At 45.9% G+C, this 17,692-nt stretch overlaps 1 protein-coding gene across 12 annotated transcripts in view; it reads left to right on the top strand.

The window, feature by feature from the left end:
* The window catches only part of LOC147702483 (uncharacterized), a 203,202-nt gene that overhangs the window by 103,803 nt on the left and 81,707 nt on the right, over positions 1-17,692 (top strand). For 10 of the 12 annotated variants that reach the window (XM_086931113.1, XM_086931114.1, XM_086931109.1 and 7 more), the window contains 3 exons: positions 6,028-6,102; positions 13,218-13,292; positions 13,884-13,958. In XM_086931113.1, the coding sequence (XP_086787239.1) occupies positions 6,028-6,102; positions 13,218-13,292; positions 13,884-13,958 (225 nt within the window). The remainder of the gene's footprint in view (positions 1-6,027; positions 6,103-13,217; positions 13,293-13,883; positions 13,959-17,692) is intronic. The other 2 variants (XM_086931106.1, XM_086931112.1) reach the window with 2 other exon arrangements.

Genomic DNA, 17,692 nt, shown 5'->3' with positions numbered 1-17,692 from the left:
AGAATATTTTCCAATATGACAACCAAGTTTAGCGCCAAACCCAGGGCACTTGTATGGGTAGTTCATTCACCCCAAGTCTAGCATGTCTCTATATGGCTGCCTTTGAGAGGAACACGTTCTTTCATGAGTCCAACCTCTACTATACCAACATATTCCTCTGGAGCAGATACACCTTGAATCCCTACCTACATTTTTCCTGTAATATTATCTGGGGTAATACCAAAAACGTCCACATTAAAAAAAAACCTGACTGTAACAGTCTTCTTTTATATAGCAGTCATCACCCTAGAGCACTAAGGGATAACCTCGCCTACGGATATTTTTTACCATTGCGTCACCATTGTAGTACCATACAAGACAACACACACAGGCACAAATGCTATCCGACAATCTGATGGCATGAGACTATCCTTCACACTGTATCAGAACTGCCAGAAAATGTACTAGGAATAACAACAGGGACGCCCTGTTGGAATTAGGCACAATGACACAAGACGACATACTGACTCGTGTAACTACATTCACCCCTGATTCCAATAAATTACGAAAAATTATCAGGAAAAACTGGGGGATTCTACAAACAGGCAACCTCAAATCCAAAAGACATGCGTTTGCACTCTAGGCCACGCACATTCTTCAGAGCTGAACAAAGATGTCTATGGGACCTACCCCCAGAGAGAGGCCATGTCCCCTGTGGTTCATGCGCAGTCTTTGCCTTTATTACAGCTACCAAAGAGGTTAGACTGACAAGTACCCACACTTGGCTACAAAAACCACACACAAACTGCAACATTCGAAACTGCATATATACGGTGACATGTTCCTGCAACCAAAAATATATTGGGATGAACAGTATCCTGGTCAAAACATGCATCATAGAACAACACCACAGCAGCATCCGTTGCGAGAGAATAAGTACCAAAATGTGCACATATTTTCTAACTGAAGGACATTCTGCTGATGACACACAGTGGACTGTTCTGGACTCACACTCATGCATGAACAAAGGCACCCTGTTTAGAAGGGAAAAAAAGAGAATTTTTTGTGTCCACTCATGTGAGAGGATTGAACGACGAAATTGATTGGAGCAAAAATGCTATCTATGAGTGTCTCCAGGGATACTGCACGACTACTACTATATACACATCATCATCACTGGCTTTAGCTGTCCTGCCTGTTTGATGCACACTAACAACATTTAGTTCACATAGGGCATTTGCAGATAGCACCTTCATTCGTATGACATGGTGGAACACAACTACACAGGGATTACCCTATGGACCTCCAGCAGCACACTCTGATATACATTAGACTTACTTACTGCCCTACATTTAGCCCGCCTGTATCATTATTGTCTACTATATGGCACGCGCCTAGTCAATTTTGGTAGCAGATATACAGTCACCATAGTTCCTACCTCCAGCTAAAATATTTGCACATCTGACCATTGCACCCTTTATTCCTGTTATTATGGACATCATTCACTGTATAAATACCCTTGTACTGGCATCAATTGTCCCCAGAGATAATGATTTGGCATTCATACCCATAGGCTCCCTAACAGTGGATACCTCACTATGGGCCAGATGTAGGAAGCCTAATTCCGGTTGGTAACGGCCGAAATGACCGAATTTCGGCCGTTACCGACCGGAATTAGGCTTTTCATATGTAGGGGCCTAAATTAAGGATTCGGTAATTTACCGAATCGGTCATTTAAGGAATCAGTAAATTACCGAATCCTGATGTGTAGGGAGCACTCAAATGAGTGATTTTCCCATTTTAGGGTTCGTTATTTACCACCAACTACAAGTTGGTGGTAAATTTCGAAAACCCTAAAAAATGCAAATGTATGCAAATAATAACAGTGCCATGTGGCAGACATACATGCCCTTAGGGTATGTATGTGTGCCACATGTGCACCCATACACCAATCAGGGGTGCAACAGGGTGTCAAAGTGACACCCTCCCACCCTTCAATGTTTCCCCCCTTTTACATAATCGGTATTTACCGATTCGGTAATTCCCATTCATTCCTATGGGCCTTAAGGATTCCCATTCATTCCTATGGGCCTAAAGGTCCATAGGAATGAATGGGGAATACCGAATCGGTAAATACCAATTCGGTATTTACCGAATTTTACAGATTCGGTACAATTTACTGATTGGATACCTACATAGCATTTACCGATTCTAAAATACCGAATCGGTATAATTCGGTATTTTAGAATCTGTAAATGCTGATTATCTACATCTGGCCCAATGTTTACTAATTTTTCAATTTTTAGAAACGTTTTCTACACCACGTTAAGAATATTCCCATTGCACTCTGGGTCATTTCCCCCTGAGGCTACAACTGTTTGACTCTGATACATATTGTGTCAATGTTCACCATACCAATGCATAATCGGCTTCCCTTTTTGAGATGGCGCACAGAGATTGGCTCTTGACTGCGCCGACAAGCATACATGTATCAGCACCTTCTTCTATGCCGCATTCTCAAGACATCTTCCCTTAAGACACCAGGCACTTCCGCTGCCTCCTCCCCACTCATAGCGCAGGGTAGCCTGATCATATGCCCATGTTCGGCATTGGGAGACCTACACGTGCCAGTACTAAATCAGAGCCGGTCCAGGACCAGGCTTTTTTAGGGCTCTTCTCCTAATATACGTACATGTTTTGGCTACCAGAGAGATCGAAGGCGTCTACTAGTACATTTGATGACTCCATGTTCACTTAAGATGGGGCCCATACTCTTACTTCTGTGTCTCAGTCTAGCTTTACCAGGCATGTGTAATGGAATCATCTGAGAATTTCTGACAACGAGGGGGTTTTAAGTCACCCAGTTTTCTCGCTCATCCACTACAGAGGCAGCAGAGATTGGGTAGGTCATTCTGTGGAGGCCTCACTGCAACACTGTAAGTACCACAATATGGTTTGTTTACAAGTCTCTCCTGCAGTATCCAGACTTCTACTACGGGATTACTACAGCTTCTATTCACTTGCATTCTAGCACGCTAAAAAAGCGTTACTTCTGCTCCCACTCGAAGAGGCAGAAGTGCTACCCTAATTGGAGGAGTTTTTTTTACCCCTTGTGACACTGTGGGTGAAATCGAATTGCCTGCCATTACCCCAGAGTGTGCCACTTGTTTGTTATGTGTTTTGCTTGTCTCTGTGCTAGTAGCACCAACACTGACAGTAGCATGTTGGGATAGATAAGAGTAAGGAATAGCACGGATGCTTATGGAATTGATTCCCCAGGTAGAGATAAAGATCACAAATCTCCTAGAACTGTTGTTAAGGTGGATGACCACAGGAGCACTGTAAGAAGCGGAGACATCAGATGAGACGATGCTTCTAAGAATGTATAATCATTTATGTAAATGATCCTAAGTACTTCATCACTGTGTGAGCAATGCTACATCCTTAATGTGGTACTGATTAATGAGCTGTAAATGAATAAAGTTTGTTTACAAAAAAACCCACTGACAGTAGCATGTTGAACAGTATTACGCATGCCGGCCTAAGAATGAGAATATGTTTATGTTTACCTGTATTACGCAGGCAACTTGGTCTATGGTTTTAACTCTATTTTTGGCCTTCCTTTTCTTTTTAGAAAACACTCTATAAAGGCGCATCACTTTTAGGTTACTTTGTGATTGGATAATGTTTGATATGACCCCAAATTCCAACCACTGTGTAGTTCGAAATAATTGGTACTGACGAATTGCCAACTGATCATTATGGACTTAACCTACAACAAGAAACATGTTGACCCTTTAAGCTATCGGAGATTATTGCCTCTGCTGATAGCCAGCATGTTTTAACTAGACAAGTAGACTCACTGATCAAACATATTTCGGAGGACTACTTAGTCTATTTTAACACTCCCCTTCACAAGCACATTGACGTTAGTACACCAATGTACATGAGCAGCCCTACACCCACACTTCACATGTGGCATTGGAACAAAAGATCTTTGATAACGAGCCCACTTGTGGGTGCCTATCGGGCATTGCAGCGCTGTCCTGATGAGGGACATGCCCTATGATGAAGCATGATACCCATCTGGGGGTGTGGGGGCTCCTGTTCCTAAGGGAACAGATCTCTCGTCCGTTTCCTTAGTTGCTGCCCAACAACATATTCTCCTCTCTTCACCCATAAGGAACTGCATACTGTTTGTTGATAGACTTGTTAACCTCTTACTAATGTGGGATTCTTATTGGCTGTGACAGACTATCTGTAATTCTTAATCCCAGAACAGGCCCTGTTTCCATCACCTCACACACTCTCGCTAACTAACACATGCACACAGTGATATTCCTTTTCCCTCTATCTCACACACTCTCACTCTCCTTCTGTCTCACCATCAGCCTCCTCCACCTTTCCTGTCCTTCTCCTACCTTCTTCTTCAGTCAGCAAGATGCCTAAGGTTCGCCCTGTAGTCACCTATTTCTATGTTACAAATATTCCTCAGATTCAAGTAACACTACAACAATCACCACAATATAGGTTCTAATTGTACATCACAAAAGTCTAAGACACAGTTCTATTTCCTATCCTGTAGAAAATGGTCCTTTTTGCAGTGTGTGCCCTCCAAATGCTTAATTCACGAGCAAGATCATACCCTGTGTGATCTCTGTACTCTTTTTTTGTTGCTATCCCCGATTCACTGTGTGATAAATGTATGTGTTTTTGGTTGGAGTGGCTACTTATCTAGAACCTTCATGAATTCTGTGAGGTTGGAGTTCTTTCCTTGGTGCCCTTTAACCCCTCGAGTAAGGTGTCTCTGGAATGGGCCATTTATTCAAACCCTGTGATCTCCTTCAATAAGTGGCATTCATGAGAGTCCATGGAGTAGGCCGATGTCCCCAACACTCTTGTGAGAGAGGAGGGGCCATGTCCCAAATTGTCCATGAGTGGTAAGAGCCTGGGAGGGGAGTGCAGGCTGTTGTAGGCAGTGCCTTGTATAAGGCTGGCACCTCTGTGCTGAATGCAATCACATACAAATACATCATCTTACTGTGTACATTTATAGTGACTTGTGCTCCCACCACACCGACTGGCCTTTCGATAGCTACAGCAAGCCCCCTCCAACCTCAGAGCTCTCTCTGGGGTGACTGATCTCTCTTTAAAGCACCTCCTGCGTCCTATGCTCTGTCTCCCACTCAGACTATCTGCAGTCATTCACCGCCATTATCGCTGTTTTAGCTGTCGTTTTCTGCCGCTAAACTGGCGATAATGTTTAATGCCGTTCTTGATAAAGTGCCCCTTAGATATTTAAAACCTTTTTAGCATGCCGCATAGTGCTTTATGGAGGCTTCTCAGCAGCATGCCTCCATGTCAGCTTTGGAATGATGAGCTAAAGCCCTAACGTTGTTCACCTTCTACGTCTGCAAAATGGAAACCCTTTGTCAGTGATCTGAATGAATCTGAAAATGTTATGTCTTGTAGTTTAAACCTGCAGGAGGGTTATCGCCTACTTCCCTCTAAACATTAACAATAGACAAAGTAAATTCTGTGTTTACAATGAGTGTCAAGGTAGTGGCTTCCAAGGCGCATTAGAATGAACATGTTGCTGACTATAAAATGAATAAACATCAGCTTCATATTCTAGAAGGCATCTCTCAGGCTTCAGAGATGCTCACACAGGATAGCACACCTCTCTTCTGATCTGATGAGTCTGGGAACAGGGCTGCAGTTGTATTTTTAATTTGAACAGGTCCTGTCTGCTGCTTTATACAACCCCTACAGCCTACCTTTCCTCTATGACACTCAAACAGACATACTGCACACACTCACTCATCCAACCTCTCACACTTTACATATTCTTGTGCGCCCTCCCTCAGAGTCTCTTCCATACTCTACTCCCCGGAGGTAGACTGCACTGCTCTACTCTCACTCATTACTATCAATAAGCATGCTAATCCACCAGGTTTCCTTCTTAACCTCTCTGCCAGCCAGCAGTTTGAAATGTTATTCAATTTCTTTTTCTTTCATAAATATTGTCATCTGTTCCCTCTAAAACAGGAGTACCCACAGTGGCACCAATTTCCCAGACGAAGGCAGATGAGACATCACTTCAAGACAAAGTTGTACATAAGGGTTGGTAGCTCTCCTGCATAAAAGTGTGAGCTTTGATGCTATGAATGTCAGCCTGTCCCACACCACACACATGTGAGCCCTGATGTGATGAATGTTACCCTATCCCACACCAAAAACATGTGAGCTCTGATATGACGAATGTTACCCTGCCCGCCTCATGTGGTTGCACTGCTGACTTCCCTCTGCTGTATCACAATACAGACATTTGTAACTTTTTTAGCAAGCCACATAGTGCTGTATGGACGCCTCCCAGCACCGGTGACTGTGTGTCGGCTTCGGAAGGGGGAGCTCCTGTTCTCTAACGGTGCTCACCTTCTAGGCCTGCAAAGGTGATAGTGGTGGACTGCATGGGTCTGAAAATATTATGTTTTGCAGTTAAAACCTGCAGGAGGGTTATTGCCTTCTTTCCTCTAAACATTAATAATAAGCAAAGTGAATTCTGTGTTTACAGTGTGTGTCATGGGAAATTGACCTACAGATAGTGGCATCCTAGACCCGCTAGAATGAACATATTGCTGACTATAATATCAATTAACTTTAGCTTCACAATCTAGAAGGCATCTCTCAGGCTTTAGGGATGCTCACACAGGATAGCATACCTCTCTTCTGATGGTGAGTCTGGGAAGAGTACTGCAGTTATATTTTTAATTTGAACTGTTCTTGTCTGCTGATTTCTACAACCTCTACAGCCGTCCTCGTCCTTTCCTGCATTACACTCAAACAGACGCACTCATCCAACCTCTCACAGTTTACATATTCATATTCCCCCCCCCCCCCCGGGGTCTCTGTCATACTCTACTCCCCCAGAGGTAGACTGCAATGCTCTGCACTCACTTCTTCTCCCCTAACATTCCAAGTAATGGAAGTCCTCATCCATGCTTTAATGCTGTCAACGGATGGCCTGCCCCAAGAGTTAGCTCTGTGATTACAAATAAAACAATAATACAATTGTTTTAGTATCATTTTATTTAAAATGGTTTTCGTCCGATGGCTTCAGCAGTGGGACAATGCTCCTCCGCAATAACGGAGCAGCCGTTGGGGGGTATACTGTGCATCTACCATAGGCATGTCAACTCTGATGCAAAGAATGTTAGCCAGTCCTTCTGCCACAGAAGTGAGATCTGCTGCAATGAATGGTAGCCTGTCCCTCACTACAGCCATGTGAAGTCTGATGTGATGAATGTAAGACTGTCTGTGTACCACAGACATGTGTACTAGCCTGTCCCTCTACAACATACCTATGAGCTATGATGTGATCAATCAATTCATCAATCAAACAGGATGTATAAAGTGCGGCTAATCACCAGGTAGGGTATCCGGGCGATTGCAGGTCCTGGAGGCTTATTCAAACAGCCAGGTCTTGGGGGCCAGTCGGAATTCCAGAAGTGAGGTGATGGTCCAGAGGTGCGTGGGGAGACTGTTCCAAGCCATTGCTATCTCCGGACTCCGGACTCAGCGGTTGCTTCCCCTCGCCTCCTGCATCTTCTGGTATCGTAGCGATGCTCTCCTCCTCAAGCGCCTCGCACTGCTGTTGTTTTATTGACTGATTGTGCCGAGTGTCTAACTTTGCTAATCTTAACCCGGATTTGGTGCCTGTGTGCTCAGCAGTGCCCACGGGAGTATTTAATTTAAACTTAACATTTCCATTACAATTATTGTCTTCCTTGTGCCCAATATCGGCGTGTTAGCCTGTGTGTTGTGTATTTTAACCAATCGCCATTTGGTTGTGCCTTCAGCCCGTCCCTCCCCCCACGCTCCCGCCTCTCAGCCGCCCCGCCCACCCACTGGCTATCCTCACCGTCCGGTCCGACATTGCCCTGTGACCAGCCTGTCTCCGGACTCAGCGGTTGCTCCCCCTCGCCTCCTGCAGCTTCTGGTATCGTAGCGCTGCTCTCCTCCTCAAGCGCCTCGCACTGCTGTTGTTTTATTGACTGATTGTGCCGAGTGTCTAACTTTGCTAATCTTAACCCGGATTTGGTGCCTGTGTGCTCAGCAGTGCCCACGGGAGTATTTAATTTAAACTTAACATTTCCATTACAATTATTGTCTTCCTTGTGCCCAATATCGGCATGTTAGCCTGTGTGTTGTGTATTTTAACCGATCGCCATTTGGTTGTGCCTTCAGCCCGTCCCTCCCCCCACGCTCCCGCTTCCCAGCCGCCCCGCCCACGCTCCGCCCCCCTCCATCCTCCATTTATGACAGCTGGACAATCGTGCAGCGTTCACGCGCAGCGGTCGTGCCCCAGTTGCGCCCCAGTTGCGCCCCAGTTGCGCCGAAGGTGCGCCAAAGGTAAGCCCGTCTACGCCCGTCCGCGCCTGGTCCGCGCTCAGCGCCAGTCCCCCTGGCCCCTGCTCCACCCATCCTCCCCGCATCACATACGACGCCTCCACCCTCCTAGCCCTTAACCCCGGCCGACTTCCCAACTGCGCCCAAGCCGCTCCTGGACACACCCATGGACCCTTCACATGCCACTCCTGCAAGTTCGACGGCACAAAGAAAACCTCCTCATCCACGAACACAAAACAGATATCTGACTCCAACCACCTTAAATGCATCCTGCTCAACACCCGCTCAGTTCACAGACACGCCATCGACCTCTGGAACTTACTAGACACCATTTCTCCCGATGTCGCCTTCCTAACTGAAACATGGATGAACGCCTCCTCAGCCCCAGACATCACCATTGCCATCCTGGAAGGATACAAGATCATTCGTAAGGACCGCACCGGCCAAACAGGAGGAGGCATCGCTATCGTCCATAAGAACTCCATCCGCATCTCAACCAGCTCAGACGTCAACCTTGCCAACGCCGAACACCCTCACTTCCAGATCCACACCGACCCCAAGACCACTCTCAGAGGCACCCTCCTCTACAGGCCACCTGGACCCCGTGCACAATTCAGCGACGATATCACTGACTTTATCACCCCACACGCCCTCCCCTCCGAGGAATACATTCTACTGGGAGACCTCAACTTTCACCTGGAGAAGAGCAACGAGAGCAACGCCACCTCCCTTCTGGACAATCTCACCAACCTCGGACTCAAACAACTTGTCACTACGCCCACCCACATCGCAGGTCACACACTCGACCCTATCTTCACCTCCAGCAAACATGTCTCCTTCAGTCACACCACAGCTCTCCATTGGACGGACCACAGCTGCGTACACTTTATCTACAATAAGACCACAACCATCCTCAACCTTCTCTGCGAAGAAACTGGAACAAAATCACCACAGACCAGATCCCCTCATCGCTTCTTCAAAACCCCCCTGCCCACTCCTCAAACCCCGACCAAGCAGCCACTAACCTCACCCAATGGCTATCCAACAGCGCCGACATCCTAGCACCGTTGAAAAAACGTCAAATCAAACTAGGCAGCAAAAAACGCCTCCTGGTTCAACGATGATCTTAAGAAATCGAAGAAACTCTGTCGCACCCTCGAGAAGGCCTGGAAAAAAGACCCAAACACCAGCACCAGAGACGCCTTCAAAAACGCCACCCGCATACACCACCAACTAATCCGGTCTGCCAAGAAAGCCGCATTCAAAGACCGACTAGATAACAACGCCCACAACAGCAAGGAATTATTCAACATCGTCAAAGAATTTACCAACCCCTCAGCCAATTCCAACTACATCACCCCCTCTCAAGCCCTCTGCGACTCCCTAGCTTCGTTCTTCCACAACAAAATCGCAAACATCCACAACAGCTTCGACAACCGACCCGGAGACCAACCCACCCAACCTTCTGCAGAACCTTCACCCCCATTGAACATCCTTAATAGCTGGAACCCAATCTCCACTGAGGACACCATCCGCCTGATGAACTCCATCCACTCAGGATCCCCCACAGACCCTTGCCCTCACCACATCTTCAACAAAGCTGACTCCATCATAGCACCGCACCTCCGAGACGTCATCAACTGCTCCCTCAACTTCGCCACCTTCCCAGAAAGCTGGAAACACGCAGAACTTAGCGCCCTTCTGAAAAACCCACAGCGGACCCCACCGAACTCAAAAACTACCGCCCCATCTCGCTCCTTCCATTCCCGGCCAAAGTCATCGAGAAAGCTGTCAACAACCAGCTCGCCGCCTTCCTCGAAACCAACAAATCCCTCGACTCCTCACAGTCCGGCTTCCGAGCCAAACACAGCACGGAGACCGCCCTCATCGCAGCAACAGACGACATTCGAACTCTACTGGACAACGGAGACACAGTCGCCCTCATCCTCCTTGACCTCTCCGCAGCCTTCAACACAGTCTGCCATAGCACCCTTCTACAGCGCCTCAGAAACATTGGAATCCAAGGAAAAGCACTGGAATGGATCACCTCGTTCCTCACCGGAAGAACTCAGAGAGTCCGCCTCCCACCATTCAAGTCAGAGGCCACTGAAGTCATCTGCGGCGTACCACAAGGATCCTCACTCAGCCCCACCCTCTTCAACGTATACATGAGCCCCCTCGCGGCCATCGCACGCCAACACAACCTCAACATCATCTCCTACGCCGACGACACTCAACTGATCCTCTCACTCACCAAAGACCCTAACACCGCCAAAACCAACCTACATGAAGGAATGAAAGAAGTGGCCGAGTGGATGAAGCACAGCCGTCTGAAACTAAACTCAGACAAAACAGAAGTCCTTATCTTGGGTACCTCCCCCTCCTCCTGGGATGACTCTTGGTGGCCAGAGGCCCTTGGAAATGCACCCATCCCGACGGACCACGCACGGAACCTGGGCGTCATCCTCGACTCCTCACTCTCTATGAACAGACAAGTCAACGCCGTTTCATCATCTTGCTTCAACATTCTTCGCATGCTCAAAAAAGCATTTCGCTGGATCCCCACCGAAACCAGAAAAACGGTCACCCATGCACTGGTTACAAGCCGCCTGGACTATGGAAACACCCTTTATGCCAGTATCACCGCAAAACTCCAGAAAAAACTCCAACGCATCCAGAACGCATCAGCCAGACTCATACTAGACATCCCGCATAAAGACCACATCTCTAGTCACCTGAAAGACCTTCACTGGCTTCCCGTCAATAAGAGGATCACTTTCCGCCTCCTAACCCACGCACACAAAGCACTTTACGAACTTGGACCCGAATGCCTCAACACACGACTTTCCTTCTACACCCCCTCCCGCCAGCTACGATCCTCCAACCAAGCCCTTGCTACCGTACCTCGCATCAACAAAACCACCATGGGAGGTAGATCCTTCTCCTACCTCGCAGCTAAAACCTGGAACTCACTCCCCACTCACCTTCGTCTCACTCAGAACCACCTAGCATTCAGAAAGCAACTTAAAACTTGGATATTCGACAAGTAATTCCCCACCCTCTTCAAGCGCCTTGAGACCCTCCGGGTATGTAGTGCGCTATATAAATCTTTGACTTTGACTTTGACTTTTATGTGGGAGAAGGACCATCCTCCACTCCTGTTTCAGTAGATGCACGGAGTATGGGCAAATGAAAGGGAGGCGGAGCATAGACTTCTCGATGGTTGGTAGAAGTTCAGGCGGTGGTTAATGTAGGCGGGTCCTTGGTTGTGTAGAGCCTTGTGTGTGTGGGTTAGCAAGTTGAATTGGCATTCTCTTCTGTAGGGGGAGCCAGTGGAGGTCTCTGAGGTGTGGTGTGATGTGGGTTCGTCGGGGAAGGCTGAGGATGAGTCTGGCTGCAGTGTTCTGGATGGTCTGAAGTCTCTGTAGGAGGTATGCTGCGATTTCTATGTAGAGGGTGTTGCCGTAGTCCAGTGGGCTGGTGAGGAGGGCTTGTATCACGGTGCGTCTCGTGTGTAGGGAAGGCCACTTGAAGATCTTATGTAGCATGCTCAGAGTAAGGAAGCAGGGGGAGGAAAAGGCGTTGATCTGTGATTTCATGGTGAGCTTGTTGTCAATGATGATTCTGAGGTTTCTGGCATGTTTGGAGGGAGTGGGCGCAGGTCATAGGTCTGATGGCCACCAGGAGTCAGTACCTCTGTATTGTCTGTGTTCAGCTGCAGGCAGTTGTTCTTCATCTAGTCGGTGATGTTTGTCATGCATCTGTGGAAGTTGGTTCTGGTGGTGGGGTCATCGGTGAGTGAGAGAATGAGTTAGGTGTCATCTGCATAGCAGCCTACGTAGGAAATTATGTTGAGACCATAGGATTTGATGATGTTGGCCAGCGGGGTCATAGATGCATTGAAGAGCATGGGGCTGAGGGATGAGCCCTGGGGGACACCACAAGTGATCTCCTTGGGTTCAGATGTGAAAGGTGGGAGGTGGATCCTCTAGGTTCCTCCGGTGAGGAAGGAGGTGATCCATCTGAGCGTGTCCCCTTGGATGCCAATGTGGTGGAGTCTTTCGATCAGTGTGTGGTGGGATACTGTGTTGAAGGCTGCCATGATGAATGTTAGCCTGTCCTTGTACCACAGACATGTGAACTTTGATGTATGTTATCCTGTGCCTCTACCACAGATGAGAGCTCTTATGTAATGAATGTTAGCCTGTCCCTCTCATGTGGGGGCACTGCTGACTTCCCCCAGCTGTAGCACTAAATAGACATTTGTAACTTTTTTAACATGCCACATAGTGCTTTATTGACGCTTCTCAGCATCGGGATTGTGTGTCAGCTTTGGAAGGATTAGTCCCTATTTCCTAATGCCACTCACCTTCTAGGCCTGCAAAAGTAATAGTGGCGGACTGCATGGATCTAAAAGTATTATGACCTGCAGGAGGGTTATTGCCTACTTCCCTCTAAACATTAATATTAAGCTATACACTCACTCATTCCCCCCTAACAGGCCCAAGTAATGGAAGCCTGGAGGGGAACAGGCACGGGTCTGTAACCCATGTCCTTCCACACATCACCAATACGCTCCAAATGCAAGGCCATGTCCTCGGGCCAGGGCATTGGGGCTCCACTAGAATAACGGATCTCTCGTTAAACACCTCCTGCGTCCGGTGCTCTGTCTGAGTTCGGACCATATACAGTCACTCATTGCCATTACTAGCAATAAGCATGCTAATCCACCAGGTTTCCTTCTTAACCTCTCTGCCAGCCAGCAGTTTCAAATGTTATTCAATTTCTTTTTCTTTAATAAATATTGTCATCTGTTCCCTCTAAAACAGGAGCACACACAATGGCACCAATTTCCCAGACGAAGGCAGATGAGACATCACTTCAAGCCAAAGTTGTACATAAGGGTTGGTAGCTCTCCTGCATAAAAGTGTGAGCTTTGATGCAATGAATGTCAGCCTGTCCCACACCACACACATGTGTTTTTTTCTACAACCCCTACAGCATATCTTTCCTCTATTATCCTCAAACAGACATAATGCACACACTCACTCATCCAACCTCTCACACTTTACATATTGCTGTGTGCCCTCCCTCAGGTCCCTGCCATACTCTACTCCTCCACAGACAGACTGCACTGCTATACACTCACTCATTCTCCCCTAACAACCCAAGTAATGGTAATCCTAGAGGGGAACGCGCAGAGGTCTGTACCCCATATCCTTCCACACACCACCAATACACTCCAAACACAATGCCATGTCCTCTGGCCTGGACATTGGAATCCACTAGAACAACTGATCTCTTGTTAAAGCACCTCCTGGCCTTGTGCTCTGTCTCCCACTTGGACTGTTTTCAGTCGCTCACCTTAGTTACTAACAATAAGCAGACTAATCCACCAGGTTTCCTCCTTAACCTCTCTGCTAGCCAGAAGTTTGAAATATTATTCAATTTGTTTTTCTTTTCATAAATATTGCCATTTATTCTCTCTAAAACAGGAGTAACTGAAGTGGCACCAATTTCCAAGACGAAGGCAGATGAGACATCACATCAAGACAAAGTTGGACATAATGGTTCGTAACTCTCCTGCATACAAGTTTGAGCTCTGATTAAATGAATGTTAACCTGTCCCTCACCACAAAATTGAGAGCGAGCCTGTCCCTGTCCCACAAGCGTATGAGCTCTGATGTGATGAATGTTAACCTGTCCCTCACCACAAAATTGAGAGCGAGCCTGTCCCTGTCCCACAAGCGTATATGCTCTGATGTGATGAATGTTAACCTGTTCCTATGGCGTTGACATGTGAGCTCTAATATGATGGATGTTAGCCTACCGTAGACATATGAGGTGTGATGTGATGAAAGTTTTCTCTGATGTGATGAAAGTTAGCCCCTCCCTCTGTCATAGACACATGAGTTATGATGTGATGAATGTCTGCCTGTCTCTATGCCAGAGACATATGGGGTGTTATTTGCTGAATGGGAGTTCTTCTATCTCCTACGACCCTACTTGAGCTTTGATGTGATGAAGATAAAGCAAAAATGTGGAATCAGCACCCATCAAAAAGTGTCTTCCATAGTCTCTAATATTCTTTAGGCTAAAAAAGAGAAAAACTTGCTGTAATACTGGAACGTTTTTTATCTATTGTTGAACACCAAAATAAAGAACTGAAAATAAACCACATTCAAGTATGGACCTGTTCATTTGGAAACAACTTTATCCTTGATTGAAGAATATTAGAGACTATGGAAGACACTTTTTGATGGGTGCTGATTCCACATTTTTGCTTTGTATTTTGGGTTTTGCCCTGAAAGGAACAGACAGGGTTGTGTTCCTTGGTTTCTTGAGCACCATCACAATGTTTCAAAGTCACAGACTGTAACAGGTGCAGGTCTATTGCCTCAACCCTTGTGTGATGAAGATAAGAATGTCCTTGTCTTACAGTTGCATGTGTAAGCTGGAAAATTAATATTAGTTGGCCCTTCGCCTTTGGAAACATTAGAGCACTGATGTGAGAAACCTGAGTCTGTCAGTCTCCATTAAATGTGAATCTCGATGAGAAGAATGGGAATCTGTTTCAGGTGACAAATGTTTAACTGTCCCTATGTCACAGTCACATAGGTATGATGTGAAGAATGTTAGCCTGTCCCTCTACCACAGACACTGTAAGTGTAATGTGATGAACATTAACCTACCCGTCTGTCACAGACATAAGGTGTGATGTACTGAATTTTAACTTGTCCTTTTACCACAGATATGTGAGCTCTGACTGTATTATATTGTATAGTATAGCAACATTTATATAGCACTTATTACTCCTATGTGGGTTGGGGAAACGCTTGCTCACATGAGTAGCCCGCTACACCACGTAGGGTATGTGGCCGAAAGGATGTTGTCTTTGTTTTGATCCTATGTGGGAAGCGTTTCCATGTCATGCGTGATGACCATCGAGGTGCGGTCATTGTGTTACGGGACGAAGTGCTTAGTGTGGTAGTTGAAGAAATACGAGTGACGGGCATGCTGTTTATAGTATTCAGTAAGCTAGAAGCTTTGAGCAGGTCTGCAGGCCCCTCATGGTACGTCTTACATTCAAAGTTCATTCAGCTGGTTACTGCACTGGGTTTCCCATTCTGAGATATCCCGTTGAACGTTTATGGTCTTGGGCAGGCATAGGTTGGAGGGAGATATGGATCAGAGCTCTGCTGGGTTGGACTTACTTACTAGCATCCCATATCTGATTGTCAGCAGTCATAGTATGTAGCTAGCTGGGACCCACAGTGGTGGACCAAATTAAAGTCCTTTATTGGCCAGTGGCATTTGGCAGATCTTTTTTTGTTTTTAAAGGTCTGCTTTATTATGTTTGCAACAGAAAAACAGACAAACAACTGGGCAAATACAACTCCCCATTACATTTCCGGCAATCAAAAGTAGGATTAACCACCACCCCATATTGGTTTATATTCTCCAGGCTTCTGGCTCCACTTTATAATCCCCATAATTGTCCCCACACAACTGGTGCTAGTGCCTCAGTATAGGCCTCTCACCCAGGCACTATTGTATTGTATTGTAGTTGCATTTATAAAGCGCTTACTACCCCTGACGAGGCGTCGAAGCGCTTTTTCTGCGAGTAGCACGCTACTCCGGGACCCATAGAGGATTAGTTTTGAATTAGTATAGTGAATCATGCAAGTACATTTTAAGTGGTGGATAGGTTAGTCAGTTATTTGGATTTGGAATTGTAGCAGAAGGATAGAGGAGGACAAAGGTTTGTATTTATATAGCGCTTGTTGACGCACGCTATTCAGGAAGCCTACAAAGAATTAGTGGTGAATTAATATGGTGAAATATGAAGTAATTTCAGTGGTGGATATTAGTCAGTTACTTGGAGTGAGAAGGATAGCGGAGGGATAAAAGGGGAAGAAACATTTATATAACACTTCATTCATATAGCACTTGTTACCCCTGATGGTTGTTGAATCGCTTTTCTGGCGAGAAGCACGCCACTCCGGAACCCATAAAGGATTACTGTTGAAAATTAGTATAGTAAAAAAAAAAAGAATTAATTTGAGTAGTGGATATGTTATTCAGTTATTTGGGTAGTATATTAGTATAGTTTAATATAGAATTTGAGAAGAGAACATGTTAGTCTGTTAATTTCGAGTGAAAAGGATAGTGGAGGGATAAAAGAGTGAAAGATTTTATTTTTTTGGGTCTTAGCAATAGGAGGAGGCTTTTGGATGAGTAAAAAGGAGTTTTGGAGGGGAGGACTCAGAGGAAAGAGTTTAGAAAGGTTTGTTTTAGGGGATCAGTATAGTAAAAGAGGTGTCAGGTGATGCAAGGAGGGGTAGAGTAGGAGAGAGTCTAGAAAGGGTTATTTTGGCAATCATAATAGTGGTATGGGGTTTGGGATAAATGAGAGAATGGATGTAGAGGATATATTGATAGATGTATAGGATGAGAGATAGGGTAGTGCATTGGAAATGCTAAATTAGAAGAAAGTGATAAATATATAGATCCATAATTACATTTAAAGTATATAGATACATAAAGGAGGTAGGTATATGTAGATTAAAGATATTGATAGAGGCACAGGATGAGAAATAGGGTTGTGCATTGGATCGGCTTTTTCAGGAGAAAAGTAACAGACACACAGATCCAAGTACATGGAAGGTACATAGATGCACAATGGAAGTATGTACATGTAGACCAAAGATGATTTTTATTTATTGCACAGACCCCATATTTTGGTAGTTTTCATTTCATCCCCGAAACTCTTCCACGAGCCTCATTTATTGGTAAATGCATTTGGGCAAAACCTCGCTTAATATAACTGTTCTTCTGCTCGCATGCACCAGTCTATATTGGCCTCCCGGCTCTGCACCATTTGGGCAATTTCCCTCCCTCAATGCTGAGTAATATCACACCTAGCCAGCATTATTTCCACATTACAAAAGAAGAACAATTATCTGTCCAAAGTTTGTTCTCCCCAGATTCCAAACATGGCGATCTGAATGGGGGACAATTTGATCTAGAGTCCCTCTGAGGTTCTGGGGCATTCTGAGCTGCACCCCGGTAAAGAACCTACAAACCGTACCATGTGCAGGAGTGTACCCCTCTGCCTACAACCTCTCAGGCATTGATCAGTGGTGGTTCTGCCCATTGCGTATAATCTAGTCCTGGTATAATAATCTCTGTGCCACCTCCCCGCGGTACCTGTAAACCGCACCCCAATTCATTATAGTCTTCTAGTTTACTCAGGTCCACCTCACATTTCTCGCTCAACGCAGTCAGCGGGGTAGACTGGTAG

The sequence above is a fragment of the Lissotriton vulgaris genome, chromosome 7 (genome assembly GCF_964263255.1).
Source record: "Lissotriton vulgaris chromosome 7, aLisVul1.2, whole genome shotgun sequence".
NCBI classification, from domain to species: Eukaryota; Metazoa; Chordata; class Amphibia; order Caudata; family Salamandridae; genus Lissotriton; species Lissotriton vulgaris.
Note: the sequence above shows the minus strand (reverse complement) of the source record. Positions and strands in the feature narration are given on the sequence as shown.